We start from the raw sequence: 19,726 nt of genomic DNA on the forward strand, positions 1-19,726 counted from the left end.
TGTTCACTTAAAAATGATTAATTTTAATTTCACTGAAAAAAAGAAAAAGAAAAAAAATGATTAATTTTATGTTATGTGTATTTCACCTCAATTTTTAAAAGGTGGGGGTGCACTTACACACTAGTTGTGTCATAAGGTTTCCCGACAGACAATAGATGTCCCCTCTAGAATCAATCTGGTTCATCCATTTAGTCATTCGTTCAACAAATATTTACCAAGTACCATCTTTGTGCTAAAGGTACTTGACAGGCCCTGCCCTCGAGATCTTACATTCTAGTGGTAGTGCAGACATTAGACAAGTAAACACATGTTCACTTAAGGACTATGGAAAAGGAGAGAAAGTACACCAGGAGGAAGAACAGAAGACCAAATTCAGATGGAAGATCAGAGCAGATCACTCTGGGCTCTCCCACGTCATGACCGTGAACCGTGAGCAGGTTAACTTCTCTAATCTTTCATTTTTCCACCTGTAAAATGGGTTCCAATTTCTCCAACCCCTTTGTGGAGCTGTGTGAGGATTATGGGAACTATTGTGTAAAATGCCTAACACAGCCCCTGGCCTACATTGTATTAAACAGTTTTTTCCTAAGTTTAAAATTATCTGAGGGATAGCAATATTACCCCAAAAAATCAAAAATTTTCAAAAAAATCACGTGATCATCTCAATAAAAGCAGAGAAAACATTTGACAAAATTCAACACTCTTTCGGGATAAAAACACTCAACAAACTAGAAACAGAAGAAAACTACCTCAACATAATAAAAGCCACATATGAAAAACCCACAGCAACATTACACTCAATGGTGAAAAACTAAAAGTTTTTCCTCTAAGATCAGGAACAAGGCAAGAATGCCCACTCTCACCACTTCTACACAATACTGGAAGTCTTAGCTAGTGCATTAGGCAAGAAAAAATAAAATAAAAAAGGCAAGCAAATTGGAAAGGAGGAAATTACATTATCTCTGTCCACAGATGATATGCTCTTATATGTAGAAAACCCTAAGAGTACACACACACACAGTTAGAATAAACAAATTAGCAAACTTGCAGGATACAAAATCAACACACACAAAAAGTCAGTTCCATTTTTATATACCTACATGAACAATGTGAAAAAAAATTAAGAAAACAATTCTTTCACAATAGCACTGAAAAAAATAAAATACTTAGGAATTAACTAAACCAAGAAGATAAAAGATTTGTAAAAGGAAAACTACAAAATGCTGCTGAAATTAAAGAAGACATAAGTGGAAAACTATCCCATGTTCATGGACTGGAAAACTTCAGATTGTTTAAATGTCAATACTATGCAAAGTGACCTATAGACTCAATGCAATCTCTATCAAAATCCCCATGACATTTTCTGTAGAAATAGAAAAACCTATCCTAAAATTCATATGGAATCTCAAGGATCTCAAATAGCCAAAATAATTCTGCAAAAGTTGGAAGACTCACACTTCCTGATTTCAAGACTTACTATAAAACTATGGTAACTGAAACACTGTAGTACTGGCATAAAGCCCCAAAATAAACCCTCATATACATGGTCAAATGATTTTCAACAAGGGCGCCAAGACCATTCAATGGGGAGAGAACAGTCTGCTCAACAAATGGTGCTGGGAAACTGGACACCCACATCTAAAAGACTGAAATTCAACCCTTACCTAACGCCATATCCAAAAATTAACTCAAAATGGACCAAATACCCAAATGTAAGAGCTGAAACTATAAAACTCTTAGAAGGAGACATAGGGCAAAAGCTTCATGACACTGAATTTGGTAATGATTTCCTGGATATGATATAGGCAAGGCACAGGTAAGAAAATGAAAAATAGACAAATTGGACTTATGAAAATGAAAAACTTTTATGCATCAAAGGACGTGATCAACAGAGTGAAAAAGCAACTGACAAAATGGGAAAAAATATTTACAAATCATATATCTGATAAGGGATTAATAGCTAGACTATATAGAGAATGCCTAAAATTCAACAACCAAAAAAACAAACAACCCAATTCAAAAACAGGCAAAGGACTCAAACAGGTATTTCTCCAAAGAAGACACACAAATGCCCAATGAGCACATGAAAAGACGTTAACCAATCACTGGAGAAATGCAAATCAAAACCAGGAGATATCATCTCACACCCATTATTATGGATTGTATCAAAAAAAGAGAAAACACGTGTTGAAGCATTTGGAGAAACTGGACTCCTGTGCACTGTTAGTAACAATGAAAAATGGGACAGCTGCAGTGGAAAACAGCCTGGTGGTTCCTCAAAAAATTAAAAATAGATTTCCCATACTATCCAGCAATTGCACCATTCGGTATATACTCAAAAGAATTGAAAGCAGGGTCTCAAAGAGATATTTAAATACTCATGTTCATAGCAGCATTATTCACAGCATCTAAAATGTGGAAGCAACCCAAGTGTGGACGGGTGACACGTGTGGTCCATGAACACAGCAGAATATTACTCCTTAGAAAGCAGTGAAACGCTGCCATACGCTACAGCACGGATGGGCCTCCATACCACCAGGACGGCTGTAACAAAAGACAGGAGAATGACAAGTACTGCAGAGGACGTGGAGAAATTGGACCCCTCGTGCACTGCTAGCGGGAACATAAACTGGCGCAGCCGCTGTGGAACACAGTTCAGCAGCTCCTCAAAAAGCTAAACACGAATCACCATAAGACCCAGCAATTCCACGCCTAGGTAGCCACCCAAGGAACTGAAAACTGGTACTCAAACATGTCCACGTACAGGGACATTCACAGAGGAGTGGGCAGAAATGACCAAAATGCATCCAACAGATGGACAGGTGAACAACTCCTGGTAAGTAGATCTCCATTATTCGTGGGTGCCATGCTTACAAATTCACTTTTACACTAGAACTTATTTATAATCCAAACCAGCACTCGTGGTTTTCACACTCATTTACAGACACGCATCGTGGTGAAAACTAAGCTGCCGAACGTGCTCAGTGCCAGCTGACGTCGAACAAGGCGACGCGCTGTCTCCTTATTTCCGCTCAGACAGTAAACAGTGTCTTCCTCGTATAGTGAGTGCCCTGCTTTTTGCATTTTTGTGCTTTTTGCTGGAGATTCTGCAGTTTGAAATGGCCCCAAGCATAGCGCTGCAGTGCTGTGTAGAGGGCCTGTGAGGCGCCTTCCAGAGAAAACAGTTTTCAGATAAGCGTGGTTGGGGCATGAGTTACAGCGCTGCTGGCTTGTGAATCCAATTTTAATGAATCAACAGCGTATGTTAGCTACAGCTCGGCTTGTGTACTGATCAGCAGCTGCAAGCATCATGGCCCGAGGCTTGCGGGAACCTAACCCTCTATTCCCCCTCGCGGCAATGCCCGTGGTGACAGGACATCACCATTGCGAGTAACGAGAACGGACTGTTTGTACCACAGCATTACTCAGCCATAGAAAGGAGAGACGCACTAACACATACATGGATGACCCTGGGAAGCGTACACTAAGTAAAAGAACAGACACAAGAGAACACAGTGGGTTACTCCTTTTATAGGAAATGTCTAGCATAGAACACAAAGCAAGCTAGAGGTTGCAGAAGGTGGGGGTAGGGAAAATGCGGAATTAAAAAATTTGAACTAGAGAGGTAGTGGCTGCACATTGTGAATGCACTAAATGCCAATGAATTGTGCACTTAAAACAGTTAATTGTATGTTGAATCAATTTCACCTCATCAATTATTTTTATTAATTGTGGTCTCATAGAAAGATATTTGGTCTTTGTCCCCATTTCGTCCCACAGATTTCCTAAAACCCTTGGAATTTCCTGAGTCACGGATGACAGAAGTATCTTTTATTCTAATGAGGTAATTTGGTGGGTCCCCACATAGCTTTGGCATGGGGCTGGTCCCAGAAAGACCAAGCTTTAAATAGAAGCTTGGAACTTTCAGCCCCACTTTCAACCTCCAGGGAGGGGAGAGGGGCTGGCCACTGCGTCAATCACTAATGGCCAATGAGCTGACTGAGTTCGCCCACATAGTGAAGCCTCCACAGAAACCCCAAACAACGTGGTTTGGAGAGCTTCCGGGTACTTGAACACGTGGAGGTGCTGGGCGGGAGCACCGGGAAACGGCACACGCCTGCCCCCCACATTGCCCCATGCAGGCATCTCTTCTACCCAGCTGTTTCTGAGTTGTGTCCCCTATAATCAACGAGTAACAATAAGTAAAATGTTTATCAGAACTTTGTGAGCTGTTCTAGCAAATTAGGGAACCTGAGGAGAGGGTCACGGAAACCCCTCATTTATAGAAGTGGGGGCAGTCCTGTGGGGCTGAGCCCCTAACCTGTGGGATCTGCGATAACTCCAGGCAGATCATATCAGAACGGAATGAACTGCTGGGCACTCCGCTGATGTCTGGAGAATCAGAAAGTTGGAGAAGTCATATTGGAAAAGACCGTTTGGTATGTTTGGTTTCAGAAAGGAAAAAAACAAAAACCCTCTCATTTGGCATCAGCAGTGGCACTGAGTAAAAACAGCTCAGTGATGTACAAATACCACTTTTGTAATCAGACACAGCCCACCCTCCACCCCATTTTTTTTACTCGGGGGAAAAGGAGTCGTTTATCTGTAAAAGAGCATCCTGCCAACAGGTCAAACGGAAGGCGGCCTCAGATAAGTTCTAGTGCCAAACACCACATAAAACAGAATTCCTTCATTTCAAAGGCAATGTCATACTTAGGGTCAAGCGCAGCTCAAAACACCGCTGGTCACACAAGAAAACGTCTGGTGTCTAAGAAAGTGTCCTTTCTGCTCTGGATGTACATCCACCCCATGTACCAGAGAAGCCAAAATCGTCTTTCTTCGCCTCTGAGAACTTGACCTCTGGACCTGAAGCATCCGAGGCCACGTGGCCCCTCACCTCTTACCCAGATTAACTGGAAAGAGGCACCCCGCCTCAGCAGCAACAGTAACAACACACACTTACGGAATGCCTCATCTGTGCCGGTACTGGGCCCGGAGCTTTAGCGTCCATCTCTCCGTGAGTCTCCAAACAGCCCGGAGAAGCGGACACAACAAGGAAGCCCATCTATGGACAGGGCGACTGAGGCCCAGAGAAGTAATCCGAGCAGTCACTGCCCCCTCCGCTTCCTACCTCACAAATCCACTGACCCTACCTGCAGCGAAGGAGTAAGTCATGGCTGAAAACCAAATGCAACCCTTGCCTACCCCTGGGTAGGAAAGCTGTCAGCGGGTCCATTCCTGGTGACCCTTTTTCACCCTATTGCAAACCCGTATAAGCTGCTTTCAATGAACCAGCACTCACTTCTCCACAACTGTCTGATCTTTACAAAACTTCTAAGCAGGGACCCACATTTAGACAACATTTGCAGAACACAATACATAAAATAACCGTCCATGTCACCCAGACAGCAGCAAAAGCCAGAACTCAGGAGAAGCTGTTGTTCCAGCTCGAGCCTGTCTAGGGTGTGCACATAGGACAGACCACAGGCTCTGCTGGTTCAAATCCCAGCACCACCCTTACTGGGTGGCCTTGAGCACACGACTGAGCACCCAGGAGCGCCTTCATCCACACACCGTGGACATGACCTTCCTCTGGGGCCTGTGTAGAGACTAGGCACCCGCTCAGCAGAGGAGGCTGAGGACCCACAGAACCTGTGACTGCACTTGTACCCCAGGCCCTTCCCGTGGTGGCCTCACCTCCCACAGACGCTCAGTGCAGGCCCCCCTTCCAGCTCTGAGAGCAAAACCAGCACCAGGAGCAGAAGACTCCAGCGACCAGGGAAAGAGCACAGCGCCCAGCATTTGTCCTGAGCGAGAGAACACGCTGCAGCTCTGAGCATGGGCTCACGGCGGCACTCTGGGCCCTGCCACACAGCCTCTGTAGGAACTGGTCACACAAGTACCCCATGGAACGTGACCATGTTTTGCTATGGAAAAGCCAGCCATCCTCCAACAGCATTCATATGAAAACACGTTCTGAAACGTGAAAAACCTACTACACCTACAATGGGAAAATTTTACTGTAGTCAATTATATCTCAAGAAACTGGATCAGAATAAAACCCCTTAACATAAAACCAGTTGCTGCCATGACGGCGGGGTGCTCACACGGGTGAAGCGCACCATGCTCCCTCTAAAGGGGCACCTGGGGTAGTGGCGACAGCTGGGGACAGCACCTCAGGGCCTTGCCAAGGAACTAGGAGCACAGGGTCCTGCACTGCCTGCGAAAGACACACACAGGCACAGGCACACCCTGAACCCCCACACCCCAAGTAGGCAAGTCCAGAGGTCCTGAAATCGCACACAGGGATTCAGGACATGCAGAGAGAGGCCCTCTCAGCCCTCTCAAGGCCCCACAGGGGCATGATTCCAATGGTCAGAGAGTCGCCCGTTCCCTTCCCTACCAGGGCCAGGACCTGGGAGAGCGTCAGGGACTCCGTACCAAGGCCCAGGTCAGCATGCTCAGGTGAGCGTTGAGAGGTGCTGCCCCAAGGAGCCACCACTTCCCTTTGTGCCCTTTAGAGCAAGCACCTGTGCACCTCACCACCATCCCTGAGAAGTCTGAGGCACTAACAGAGGCCGCAGAGGCCACCACAGGGAAAGGCCCGAGCTGAAGCACAGGCACCAAGGACCCCTGCCTCTCCCCAACCTGGAGACCAGCAAAGATCCCCTGGGCCAGGAGAGACGGCGCTAAGACCCATTTGCCACCTCTGTGTTACCGTCCATCCTCAGCGTGATGCCCCCTCCACCTGGGTCAGCTGGAGCCTCCAGGCAGAGCCTGGGGACAACGGGAAGTTCAGTGGGCACCACCGCAGGGAGGGAGAGGAAGGTCTGCATGTCAGGGACCAGACAGGTCTCGAAACACAAAAGCTCGCTGACCCGTGGGATCCAAAACCACTTCTGAACCTCAAAAGAATTTATTCGAAACCCAGAGATGAGCTTCACTGGCCACCAGGATTCCGTGACCACCGCCCGCCCCCTAGAATACCAGTGCCCAGGGCCACTGGTGCCTTCTGCAAAGGGGCTGTCTCCCCAACCGCCCAAGGGGCCACTTTCACTATCTCCTCTCCACAGGCTCCGCACAGGGAGCTGGACAGGCTGGGACAGCTGCCCGGACAGTCCCCAGCATGGGTCCCTGGACCGCTCCACTCCCCACCCCCTTCTCCACTCTCCCCAGGCCCAGAGGTGGCCCTGGCCTGGCCTCCCTAAGCAGGCAGTGGGAAGACTGCCCCCCACAGGGCAGCGTCTCCCCTGCTGAAAGGATGGACAGAGCCTTTGCCTGCGCAGACAGGCTGGGCTCCGCTCTAAAGGGCGCCGGTCAGCAGGACCCTCAGGCCTCAGTTCCATGAAAGCCTCAGGCGATCCAGGCTTCTGAGAACGAGGCTCTCGGAGGCCCCAGAGCCAAACCCCGCTGCGCGGCACTTGCTGAAATGTCACTCAGCCCCCAGTGTGGCAGCACACCTGAGCTCCATTCCCACAGGTCCTTGACACCAGGTGGTCTGCGGCGGAGTCAGGTGGAAACAAGGGACTCATTAAGTGAGTGGTGGCATCTGCAGGCCCCAGGGAGAGCTCCTTCCTGAAAGACAGCAGAGCTGCCTGCAGCCAGTCTAACTGCACTTGGGAAAAAGCACCCGCCACGGCCAAGCCACCTCCGAGCCAGTAAAGGTCACCATGGCCTCTTGGTGGCGCCTGTGAGAAGGAGCAGAGGCAGGCTACCAAGAAGGCATTTTTACTTTAATTAGGCTTAACAAAAAAAAGACAAAAGCTATGATCTCAATGTGTATCCCCCAAAATTCACATGTTGAAATCCTAAGCCCCAAAGGTGATGGTGTTAGGAGGTGGTCCTTTGGGAGGTGATTACACCCTGAGGGGGAGGCCCCCATGAATGGGATCAGTGCCCTTGTAAGAGACCCCAGAGACGTCTCGTCCCTTCGTCCGTGTTAGGACCCAGCAAGGACTCGGTCACAGGAAGGGGGGCTGGCACCTTGACCTTGGCCTTCCAGCTTCCAGAACTGTCAGCAATACATTTCCATTGTTTATGAGCCACCTAGTCTATGGTATTTTGTTATGCACCCCGAATGGACTGATACAATAGAAACCCATATATATTCACTGTAAATGTTTAGAAAATATACATGGAGGAAAATAAAAGACCACTTGTAATCCTACCACCCAGGTCACCCATTAATATTTTTAATATATACAGTAATTCCTTTTTCCTATAAACAGTACACATATAACCTGCTTTTTCATTCATTAATATTAAAAACTTTGTCCCACACCAGGTCATCAAAGATTCTATTCGGAAGACGCACCATAAATTTATCTAACCCATCACCTACTGTGGGGCATTTAGAGAATTTCCAGATCTGCACTCCTCCTCACGGCCCAGGGACTAACCCTCTAGGACCCGTCAAGGAATCGGGCCCTGTCACAGCATGTCGACGCTGACAGGGACCCTGCATACTTTCAGGACCACCGACTAGGATGTGGGCCGGGTGATCCCCAGAGAGGCCACACCCACTGCCACTCCCACCTGTCGCCACAGCGTGCCCATTTTCCTGGCCCCCACCTTCCGCGGGAGACGTAGACGCAACACTTGGCCCACCAGGGCTCTAGCACAGACGTCTCTGCCACCAGTGATCCCAGAATTCTGTCACCGTGCGTCACCGGTTCTACTTCCTCTTTGGTGAACTGTGCGTCCTTCCTGTTGCTACTCAAGGATCCTACCTTGTTTTTGAAGTACACCTCGATGGGCATGATGAAACCAGCATAACCCGACTCCTCCACTTTGTAGGGGGGCTCCTTGCACACTAAAAAGAAAGGGAAAATGCATCCGTCAGCTTCCTGCCTGTTCAAAAGCCCAGTCACCAGCAGCAGGAAGACCGCCACCCTCTGCTCCTGCTCTCTGGGACTCCCTGTCTTCACAGGAGCACAGCTTTCCAGGAGGCCAACTCCCCATGTGAGCACTGAATCATGTGCTGAATTCCATGCAAAGGGGTCACAGGGAATCAAAGGAGCAGAGCAGGAGAAAGGAGACCCCAACACGCGATGGTGGGACAGCTATCAGGAAGGGACAGGAGACTAGCTAAGGCAGAGCAGCCACTGGCTGCTCAAGTTCAACCAATTCAGAGCAGTGAGCGTGACACAGGGGAGGGGCCAGACCCAGTGGGCCTCGGTCTCCCAGGCAGGGCGGTGCACACTACAGCGTCCACCTCCTTCAATCCCTCGCTCAAACACGTGTGCTAATACCAGGAGACGGAGATGGCCTCGTCTCAGCTGGGACTCTCCCCTGGGTCCAGTTTAGCACCTAACAAAAGCGTTCCCAAGTGACACTAACAGACTGATTAGCCCAGTGATTAAAAAAAAGTTGAAACTAAGAACAGCAAAGTACAGGTAAAATAATCTTCCGCAATCTCACCCTCCAAAATGCATTGTCAATGTTTTGACACGTAACACTTCCATTACGTCAGTAACATAAAAATACTGTTTGCCCACTTTGAAGAAAAAGCCAGAACAGTAATCCTCCTTGACCTCCACCCCACCCTCTCCAGAGGCAGCCACTATTGAGACAAACAAAATCCTGCCAATTGTTCAAATCTTAATGCACATGTCTCTACCGGTCAGATAATTGCTGAAAAACAGTCCATGGAACATAATGAAACGTGACTTTTTAAAATTAAAACACTATAAGATTCTTCTTTAAAAATAACCTTTTCAGCTCTCAAAAATCTCATCAAATATCATATATCTCAAATATCTCGTATCTCATCTATCCAAACAAAACTGCCGTGCAGGGTGGACTTGCAGACATGAGCAACCCTCCAGAGCAGGGCTGGCTGGACAGCCTTGTGTGGGCCCCAGTGTGCAAACCCCAGGGGAGCAGGGGAGGGCTATGGCTCAGGCTTGGGGAACCCCCGCTGGCCCCACAGATAGGAGCTGTTGCGGGTGACCTCGGCCCCAAATCTCTATTCCAGCCAATCTCCTGCTCCTCGGACATCCTCCCGGGATCTGGATGGGCACCTCGGAGGCAGCCCGCCCCAAACCACCTCCTCAGCCCTCCTAAACCTGCACCTCTCCCAGGGTCCCAGCTTGGGACCCAGGCCACCCACCACTCGCCCAAAAACTAAGGACACCAACTCCTCCCTCCCACAGCTCACCTGTCACCAAGCACTACCAGGTCCACCTCCAAACTGCCCTGGAATGCACCCCACTGCCCGGCCCCGTGGCTCTCGTGTGGGTCACTGCCCAGAGCCTCGCTGGCTGTCCTGCCTCAGGCTCACTCCTGGGCATCTTCTGCATGGGCAGCAGGAAGGACAGCTCTGAACTGCAAACCTGACTGTGTCCCCTGATGGCTCCTGACTACCCTCAGGACCAACTCTGAGCCCCTCCAGGGGTCCCTCAGGGCGCTGCATCCCCTCCAGCCCCATCCCTCACCAGCCTGACCTCAGGTCCTAAGATCCAGGCTCAATGAACCTCTCAGATCACAGATCTCTTCCTCCTGGACCCTGCTCGGAGCATCTCCATTTCCAGGTCACGGCCCCCTCCCACAGGCCTCCAGCACCTTGTGTCATTCAGTCACAGGACGCCAGTACTCACTCAGGCCATCTTTCTCAGCTGTCTATCAGCTCCGTCTCACTCAGGGTCACATTCCCAGGACGAGACCTTTCAAAAACATTCACTGAGTATCTGTCCAATACTGCTGAGCGGTCACATGCCACGCCTCCCTCAGGTCCTACACCAAGTGAGGGGATGGACCAGGAGCAGGAAGTAACGTGGCCTGGGAGGCCGGTCATGGCCCAGCTCTCCCGGAGCCCCTCGCTCCTGTCTGAACAGACCATGGAGGAAGTGGGGTCTCTCCAGCTGCAGGAAAGCTGCCTGCCTGGTGCTCTGCCCCCTCTCACCCTGCAGTCGGCCTCTGCGCCCGAGTCTAGCACAGAGCCGGGCACCTGGCAGACACAAGAATGCTTGTTGAATTAATCTGAATCCAGGATGGAACATGGAAGTGGAGCAGACAGGAAGGGTGGCCCGTCCTCACTGCAAAATCCCCCATAGAGGAGGGTCATCTGAGAGGCCTGCAGACTTGCCCCCAACTCCGCCCCCTGCCCATGTCCTCCCCACCCACCCCCAGCCTAAATCCCAAGAGCCACCAAGGCCCAAGTCAGGGCCAACCTCCTAGCACCAACAGACCTGGCTTCCCTTGGCCTCTGACTGTCAGGTCACTTTTTTCCCCTGCTGAGGGAAGTTATCTTTCCAAGAGTATATACAGGTCACACCTGATCTCCAAGTCCCTACCAGACTACAAACCCTTTGAAGGAAGAGATCTGCTGTGTGTTTCTCAATCTCTCTCCAAAGGCCTATCACGTGACAGGCACTCCAAGGCTAAAAAATGTCTATCTGTTTAGAGATGGGAAAGAGGGACCACAGAGTACTGGCTTCCAAACCCACACAGGAGACCAAGTGGATGCCCCGGCCTGCCATCCCACCTGAGAGCCCACAGAAACCAAAGTGAGTCAAACACGATAGGAAATAAAGCCAGGAGAGTGAAGGGGGAGGGAGGTGATATGAGCAGTGGAGAAATTTCTGGAAGGCAAAAAGTGAATGAGAGCATGCTGGGCAAGGAAACAGGAAAAGGAAGCTGCAGCCCAGAACATGCCATGGGGCGCTGCAAGGCAGGCAAGCGCCCAGCTGGTGCCAGAACCCTGAAAGGCCAGGGGTGTGGCATCTACAGGCTCAGTGGAGGGCAGAAGCGATCAGGAAGAAGACAGGGAGTGACTGCTAACGCTGGGCAAGGAGCTTGCTTATTTGTGGGCTGATGAAAATGTTCTGGAATCAGAGTGGTGACGGCTGCACAACTTAATACGCTAAAAACACTGAATTGTACACATGAAAAGGGTGAGTTTTATCATGTGTCACTTTTATCTCAGTAAAACAGTTATAAAAAAACAAACAAACAAAAAAACAAACGGAGAGGCTGTATTTGAACAACAGCCCTGGGATTCCTGCCGCCACCAACCGCCACCCTCACCCCCAACCCCAGGCACAAGCATTTTCAAGCTTCCCTCTGGGGAAATCCAGGTGGTTCCATGTCTCGGGAGAAAAGGCAACTGTCTGGACGAAGCTAATGCCTACAATATGAAAGCTGGACCCAGAGTAAAGCCCTCCTCATTTAGGAAATTGGGGGGCCCATCTCCCTAGCCAGGAACCTACTGGTTAACAACCCATCCTGACCCAAACAGCGCTCAATAAGAGTTCCCACCTGCAGGAAAGAGCCCAAGGAAACAGGAATCATTAAAGACCACAAGAGAACTTGGGAAAAGACAAAACAAAAGGGAAACTGGAGTCATTGTCCTTAAATCCAAGATATGACCAACAAATAAAAATAAAATACTTTCAGAAAGGAAAATGAGAGAATAAGGAAGGACTCTTCAGTATTACAAATACAGTACTTACAATTTTTCATTTCAGTGTAAAGACTGGAAAATAAAGCCAATGAAATGTCCCAGAATGTAGAGCAAAAATACTTTTATTTTAAAAAGGTGAGACATGAAGAAACAATTCAGCAGATGAAACAAACGCTACCAACGGCTCGTATTTATGTGCCAGGCACTGGTGTCAGCACTTGATACATATTCATTCATTTAATCCTTAGAACCAACCCAGAGGCAGATAAACATGTTCCCACTTTACAGATACAAGGTTTAGACATAGAGAAGTTAAGTAATAAGCATCTGAGGAAGAGAAAACTGAGATAATAAACAGATGGAAAGAACCTGTCAAAGAAATAGAAGAAAACTTTCCAGAGCTAAGTGGAGGACACCAAGCACCCAACACAAGGACGAGTCAAAAAAAAGACCCAGAAACAATACCCTAAAAAACATCATTAAAAAATATCTTAAATATCTCTAGAGGGGGGAAAAAAGCTCATCTGCAATGGAACGAGAACTCAGACTTCTCTGAAAACAAAGCAGCAAATTCTTTCACAGCCTAAGTGATAGTAATTCTCAAACTAGAATATTATGCCCAACCAAACTATCATTCCAGTGTGAGAACAGAGCGACGGCACTTTCAAATAAATACTAGGTATCAAAAGAGTTCATTTACCACACACCTTTCTTGGGAAATTTCCTAAATAATTAATTTCTTGGGACAATACTTGAGAAATTACTTCAGAAAAACAAGAAAAAACAATAAAACATAGGGTAACAAATCCCCCCAGGAGAAGGAACCCCCCGGGTTCATAGCTAAGGAGGTAGCCTCAAGAGGAGTCAGTCCTGATTAGAGAAAAAGACAAAAACAAGAGAACCAGAATGAAATATGCAGGGGGCAGAAATCCAATATCTAAATGAAATGATTGAGGATGGGGAAAAAAGGGAAGGTACGATGAACACACAATGCAATGAGAGAAAAAGGAGAAGTAAAAGACATTCACAAAGTCAGGGCACAAACATGAAGCAAAGTAAACAGGGCTAAATTTTAACCAAGAATGATAACAACCCATATGACCTTGACATGACCTTGAGTGTCCTTTGAGTGGCCCTGAGTTCACAGGGAGGATGAATGAAATCCTGGCATCCTAACCAGCCGGACAGTAAACAGAGACAATAAAGTCAATACCACTTACTGGTTTCCAACTTTTAGCCAATTTCTGATCTGGGCGTGGAAGTCTCAGTTTTAGTTCAACAACCTTAACAATGTCAAGTGTAGCTCCCAAAAGGAGGGGTGAAAGGTTCAAGGAAAGACAGTGTTGCTCATGTCCTTTCAGCACCAATGATATAAAAGCAAACAATAGCAAGACCCAAATCTCTCACTTGAAGGAGGTGGGGAGATGAACAAGGTAAGTAAGTAACACGTATATATACATATATGTATATGTTAAGATGGTGCTAAGGAGAAAAATAATAGCGAAAAAAAGGCTAGAAGCTTGAGGCTGTTTAGGTGTTTTGAGCAAAGAAACTGCGAGCTAGACCCCTGGGGGCCAGAGGACTTCCTAAAAACAGGGTGACAGGGAGCCTTTGTGGGGGATCCAAAAAGTAAGGCGGCTTGCTCATCATTCAAAGCCATCAAGACAATCGCCACAAAGACGAATCACTTAACTTATAGAACGTTTAGGGCAGACAGTGGATAAAGGGGGTTGTGGTTTAGTATAACGTCTAGCCTTTCAAGCTGGCAAGTTAATCTTTTTTTTTTTAATTTGAAAAATCAAGAACTAAGAAGCAAATTCACTCCCACTAATTTAAGGTGTTAAGGAAGGACATAATCCAGAAAGGGCCAGAAAGATTGCCCCTGGGGTAGTCTGACCAATGATGAGACAGGACATGGAAACTTCCCACCCAGCACATTTCTGTTGGATTTGTTATGTGCATATATTTGATTTTAAAGATTCTTTTCAAGGACATAATGTATAATTTCAGAGGCGGGAGTCCTGGAAGAAACTCATTCATTCTTTAACCTGATCCATTCTTCATTGACAACGGCAAAGTGTAACCCAACTGAGCTTTGTTCAACACAACAAATAGCTAACCTGCCATTTACTATTTGATACATCTTGGGCAGACTTTGCACCAAGTACCATTCAAATATACTAACTTAAACTCCGCCCACAAACTGACACTTGAAGAAAGTGGGCCTCACTCATCACCCATTTCTCAGGTACTTAGAGCTCCAAGACCGTGCCTGTGCCGCTTCCATGAGACCACAAGTAGGTTACTAACCGGGTCTCTCTGAACCTGTCTCTGTATCTACCTGGCAGGGATTCTGCGAGGTCCCATGTCACAGGGCTGTCATGAGCACAGCACACAGAATAGCGAGTATGGGATAAATGCAGACTGCTAGGAGTATTACTTCTAGTCGCTGCTTGGTTACTGACCCTGTGGGGACGAAGAAGAAATCAACAGTGTAAAGGTAAATGGAAATCATCATACTGGGCCCATGCAGCAAGAAGGGAACAGGACAAGTGAGGGAGATGGTGAAGGAACCAGAGGGAAAGCTGCCAGAGAAACAAGGAGGGCCCAGCCCAAGAGAAAGACAGCCACAGCTTCTACTCTGCTGTCAGTTTGACAGCAAGTACAGATGCTCCCTGAATGAATGGGCATGTCCAGTGCCAACAAAAACAGGCAGCGCTACCAGATCCCCTGGGCCCAGCGTGCAGACTCCTGCTTTAAAGCTCAGGCAGCTTACCTGGCCCCGTTGCGCCTGCTCCCCCATCTGCAAAAGAGGGTTGTGAGGAGAACAGAGACCTTGCAGGAAGTGCTTGATAAGGGGCAAGTACTATTATCACTCATTATTATAGATATTTGCTGTTGTCAGTAACCCTATCTGCTCTCCTCCAAGAGGCTCAGGGAGGAAAGAAGGAAGGAAAAGGAGAGAAGGGGAAGACTCGCAAAGGACAAATGAGGGAAAGGAACAGCTGAAAGCTGACGGAAGAAACCAGAAGAAAAAGAAATAGCTACCATGCCACTAGGAATCTCAAGTTGCCTTCCCTCTGAACCAAAAGGTCCTGCTTCTGTAACATGGCTCACTCACTTCCCCACTAGGCTGTAAGCCATTTGCTGGCCCAGGCCCCAGTGGGTCCCACGAGGTGCTGTTGCTTGTGCCGGAGACCATCCATCTGGCTACGGCTCAGCCCCCGGTGCCCCGAAACCTGTACTGCTGGCAGCGTGGTCAGCAGCCCAGCAGCAGAAAGACCTTCGCGCCTTTATCTACATACCCATTCAAGAAATATTTAATGGCGTCAACTACCCATCTCAAATGTTAACTCCTAGCAAATCCAGTTTCATCTTTCTATTGATGTTATCGGTAAGGTACATTGCATTGCGTAATACACACACACACACACACACACACACACACACACACGATCCCTATGACGTGCCAGGCTTCATATTGGGGACTCAATGGTGAGAAGGACATGGCCCTCACAGAGCTCACAAGATGGCCACCAACTTTGTTCCCAAATTCCCCGTCCAATTCCCCAGGAAGTGGTCTCCAATGCCCATAAACTGGGTGAGTTCCTCTCTCTCAACCCAGTCAGACTGCCAGGTCACAGGAAATCAAGGTCTTTGTGGAAAATGTGAATGAGGCACTTGTGCTTACCAAACGTCAGTCTGAGGGGTGACACAGAGAAGGAAGACGTAAGAAACAAGACAGTGGTGAAACGAGTGACTTTTATAAAAGCTTTTTGCCCCAAATATCATGACTTCTTAAAATGGCATCTGTCATCAAACGTAGGCCCAATAAGCGATTTCCTGATTACTCACCACGTAGGTGTACATCACCCTTCCCACCCCCTGGTCACTGACTACGTTCTCTGGAGGCTTCTCAGAGCCTGAGTCTAAATAATGACATGAGACACAGTCACCAGCTCCTATGGGTTTTCCCTGCAATGAACTGAACAGCTGAAGGAGAAGCAGAAGGGAGGGAGAGGGACCTTCATAGGATCAGAGAAGGGCCGCATCCAGGCCGGGCAACTTCTCACTGGCATGCTGGCATGCTGAGGGGTGCCAGCCAGAAGCTCACAACATAGGCCCCCCCAGGAAGAAAGTGGTTATCAAATGTGTAGTGTCGAAGGTGCTCAGCCCTGCCGGGCTGCCCAACTGGGAGGACGGGGCACTCACCACGCTTGGGCTTGGGAAAGCTGTCGTGCAGCCGGAAGACCACCTTCTCCACGAAGTGCTGGATTTCACATTGCTCGGGGCCGCGGACGAACACCATCCAATCGTGCGTGAACCCCTCCGTGGTGGGCTTCTTGCGCAGTTGGGCCCGGTGTCCCAGCTCTAACTTGACCTGGACAGTGCACTGGTGGAAGAAAAAGGAAGGCACAGGGTCAGCACAGAGCCCAGAGGAGGGACTGCCAGCTGTCTGTCCTGCCTCGTCACTTCCCAGCACGGTCAGCACTGGCCACGGCAAATCGAAACCCTGAGCAGGACCATGGCTTCCGAATTCCCCTGCAGCAGGCCCTGAGCACATGCTCTGTGTGTCTCCTGTCCCCAGCTCACCCAGGCCAGGCCAGGCCCCACATCTCCTCTCTGTCCTCCCCCTCGGCCTCTCAGCCTGCCTCGGGGCCTGGGCACCTGGGGCTCCTTCTGTCTCGGGTACTCTGCCCTAGGCCTTCTCATGGCAGGCTTCTTCCCGTCACTGAGGTCTCGGCTGGACTGTCACCTCCTCAGGGAAGCCTTCTCTAACCATCCAATATGGAAGCGCCCCCCACCACATCATCTGTCTTCTTAGCATTTTTCACTATCAGAACTCATCTTGCTAGTGGTTCATCTGCTCTGTTCTAACGTCGACTCATCAGGAGTGGCTCCTTCCAGGGCTGGACTCCCAGCAAGCTCTTCCATGACACAACAGTGCAACCGCAATTATCCCCTTGTACAGAGGAGGAGCCCGAGGCTTCAAGAGTGAGCTGTCAATGGCCCACGACAGGGGGTTAAGCTGGGAGGGAGCAGGGCCGAGACTCCAACCCAGGTGTGTCCCCCAAGGGCCTGCTCCCGTAGCCACTCTGCCAGCTTGCCTCCCTGCTCACGCCACCCATATTCCTTGATGAAAGCATTTTTCCTTCTCCTTCATCCTACAGAATGCCTCCTAGAGAACAGACACCCTCAAGGTCACCTTAGTCATCCGCACAAACGCTGGCTGTTTGAAAAGTAGAAAGGTGAGAACAGAGGAGCGAGCATGAAGCCAGCTGGGGACCGATCCCAGGGGGACCCGCAGCCCCAAGTCAGGCTCCCTGCATCACACACACGTCTGACGCTCTGCCCTGAAACGAGGCAACTCATGCCAGTTCCACTCCACTGGACGCAAAGCCCCAAAACTTCAAAGCACTGGCAACACCCAGGGGGGTCAAAACACCGGGCCAGGGAACCTACTGTAAACAGCCACTCTCCTGGTTAAGATCCTCCAGGGACTTCCAACAGATCCAGCTTGACACCTAGTATCAACTGCAAAATGATACAAAGAAAGCAGAGGCCAAGCGGACACTTGTTCCTAAGTGCTGAGATAACCAGGAGCAAGTCGTGGGTGGTGTGGATGCCTCACTTCCCAAAGGACACTCCCCAGTGCTGGGCTCCCCAGCCCTCCCTCGAGGGAACCGACGGAACCACCACCCCAGGTCCAGACCAGATCTCGCCCACTCTGCGCTTTCCACCCTCTTTCTCACCCGACCCAATGACTGAGTGTGTCCCTAGAGGCCATCCCTCCGGACCCTCCTCTTCTCTGTGCTTCAGCACGCTGCTAGGTCCCTGCCACCAGTGTCCTCCTTCCCTCTGCCCTCCCTCATGCTGCTCAGTCACTGCAATGAAAGCAGGGCACACAGATTTTATCTCTTGCCCTGTTTCACAGCTTTCCATGTCTTGCCACGCCCTCAGAATAAAGTCCAAACACCTCAGCACACCACCTGTCTCCCACTTCTGTTTCCTCAAGTCTGAGATGCTCATTATTTTTCACTTTTTAACCCTTTTGAGGTGGGTGTGTATCTTATAGTTCACGTGTAAGTTTCCTGTGCGGAGGGTACCACCAATGCGTGCGCATGCACAAAGAAGCTTCCCTAGGCAGACGGTGGGCCTGAGAGGCTCAGAGCTGAGGAAGCACAGGAAACGCACACACCTCCACGCCAGCTCAGCTGGACACCAGCCATACCGAAACACACCGGGAGTGCCCACTGCTGTCTGCCTGCGTGCCTTCTGGCCCCAGCCTGCGTGGCCCTGCTCTCCTTTCTCTGCTGATTGAATTCCACCCGTCCCTTAAGCCTCAGCTTAAGTGCTACTTTCTCCAGAGCCCTTTCCAGTCGCCACACTGGACATCAACCTGCCTCAGTCTCCACAGCAATCTGTGTACAAATATCTCCATGCTGCCCACTTCATCCTGCCACTGTTCTCTGCTGCCTCCCCAGGGGCCATGTCTCCATTGTCCTTGCAACCTCTATCTTGGAACCATAGTACATGAGGTATCAACAATACTCGATGAGTCAAACTAGAGGACTCTGCTACATCAACAAGTTCTAAGTGGTGTTTTCCAAGAGGAAGAACCAATAAGGACGGCAATGAGCACAGTGTGGCCTGATGTATGCAGAGCTGATGGGAGCGCTGGGGACCTGGGAAACAGCTGTGAAAACGGGGCAGGAGTTCCCCCGCCCAGGACAGTCCCCGAGGGGCTCCTCGGGAAAGAGCAGGGACTTGCTGGGGCTGGGGCCCCTGGAGGGAGGGGCAGGCACCGCAGGGATGGAGCGTTTAGATTCAACACAACAGAAATGACAGCCAATTGTAAATAGAGGACGCGAGGCCACAGGACACGAGTAAAAGGGCTCAGGCAATCTGTGCAGTCTGGGCTGAAGGCAGAAAAGGACAAACAAGCAAGCAAGCCTGCACGGAGGCAACCAGAGGGTACGGCTGGAAGAGGAGACTGAGTCAAGTCTGAAATGGGGGAACTTGCAGGACCTCAGGGTGGATGGAGGAGAAGAGCTGGGGAGACCCAGGTAGCTGAGATGCTGCGATGCCAAGAACGGTGGGAAGGGGACTGGGGACACTCCAGGGGAAATACCCCACCCAAAGCTAGAGACGAGGCACTAAACGTCTGGATAAACACGTAATGCTCAAATCAACCACAAGCCTCTTTCTGCAGAGCACTGCACATGGACAACGTTCAACATAAACAAACCCAAGCGTTATTTACATTATCCCAAAAGGCGTGATCACCATACACACGTCCGTGTATATTAAAGAAACTCTGCC

General features: G+C 49.3%; 1 protein-coding gene across 5 annotated transcripts in view; it reads right to left on the reverse strand.

Annotated features, from left to right (window-relative positions):
- The window catches only part of MLLT1 (MLLT1 super elongation complex subunit), a 64,573-nt gene that overhangs the window by 38,601 nt on the left and 6,246 nt on the right, over positions 1–19,726 (reverse strand). For all 5 annotated transcript variants that reach the window (XM_074337673.2, XM_074337675.2, XM_074337671.2 and 2 more), the window contains exons 2-3: positions 16,616–16,796; positions 8,730–8,812 (exon numbers count right to left, since the gene is read on the reverse strand). In XM_074337673.2, coding sequence (XP_074193774.1) covers positions 8,730–8,812; positions 16,616–16,796 — 264 coding nt within the window. The remainder of the gene's footprint in view (positions 1–8,729; positions 8,813–16,615; positions 16,797–19,726) is intronic.

This window comes from Rhinolophus sinicus, chromosome 15, assembly GCF_057876585.1.
Source record: "Rhinolophus sinicus isolate RSI-liver-muscle chromosome 15, RSI-T2T, whole genome shotgun sequence".
Taxonomy (NCBI): domain Eukaryota; kingdom Metazoa; phylum Chordata; class Mammalia; order Chiroptera; family Rhinolophidae; genus Rhinolophus; species Rhinolophus sinicus.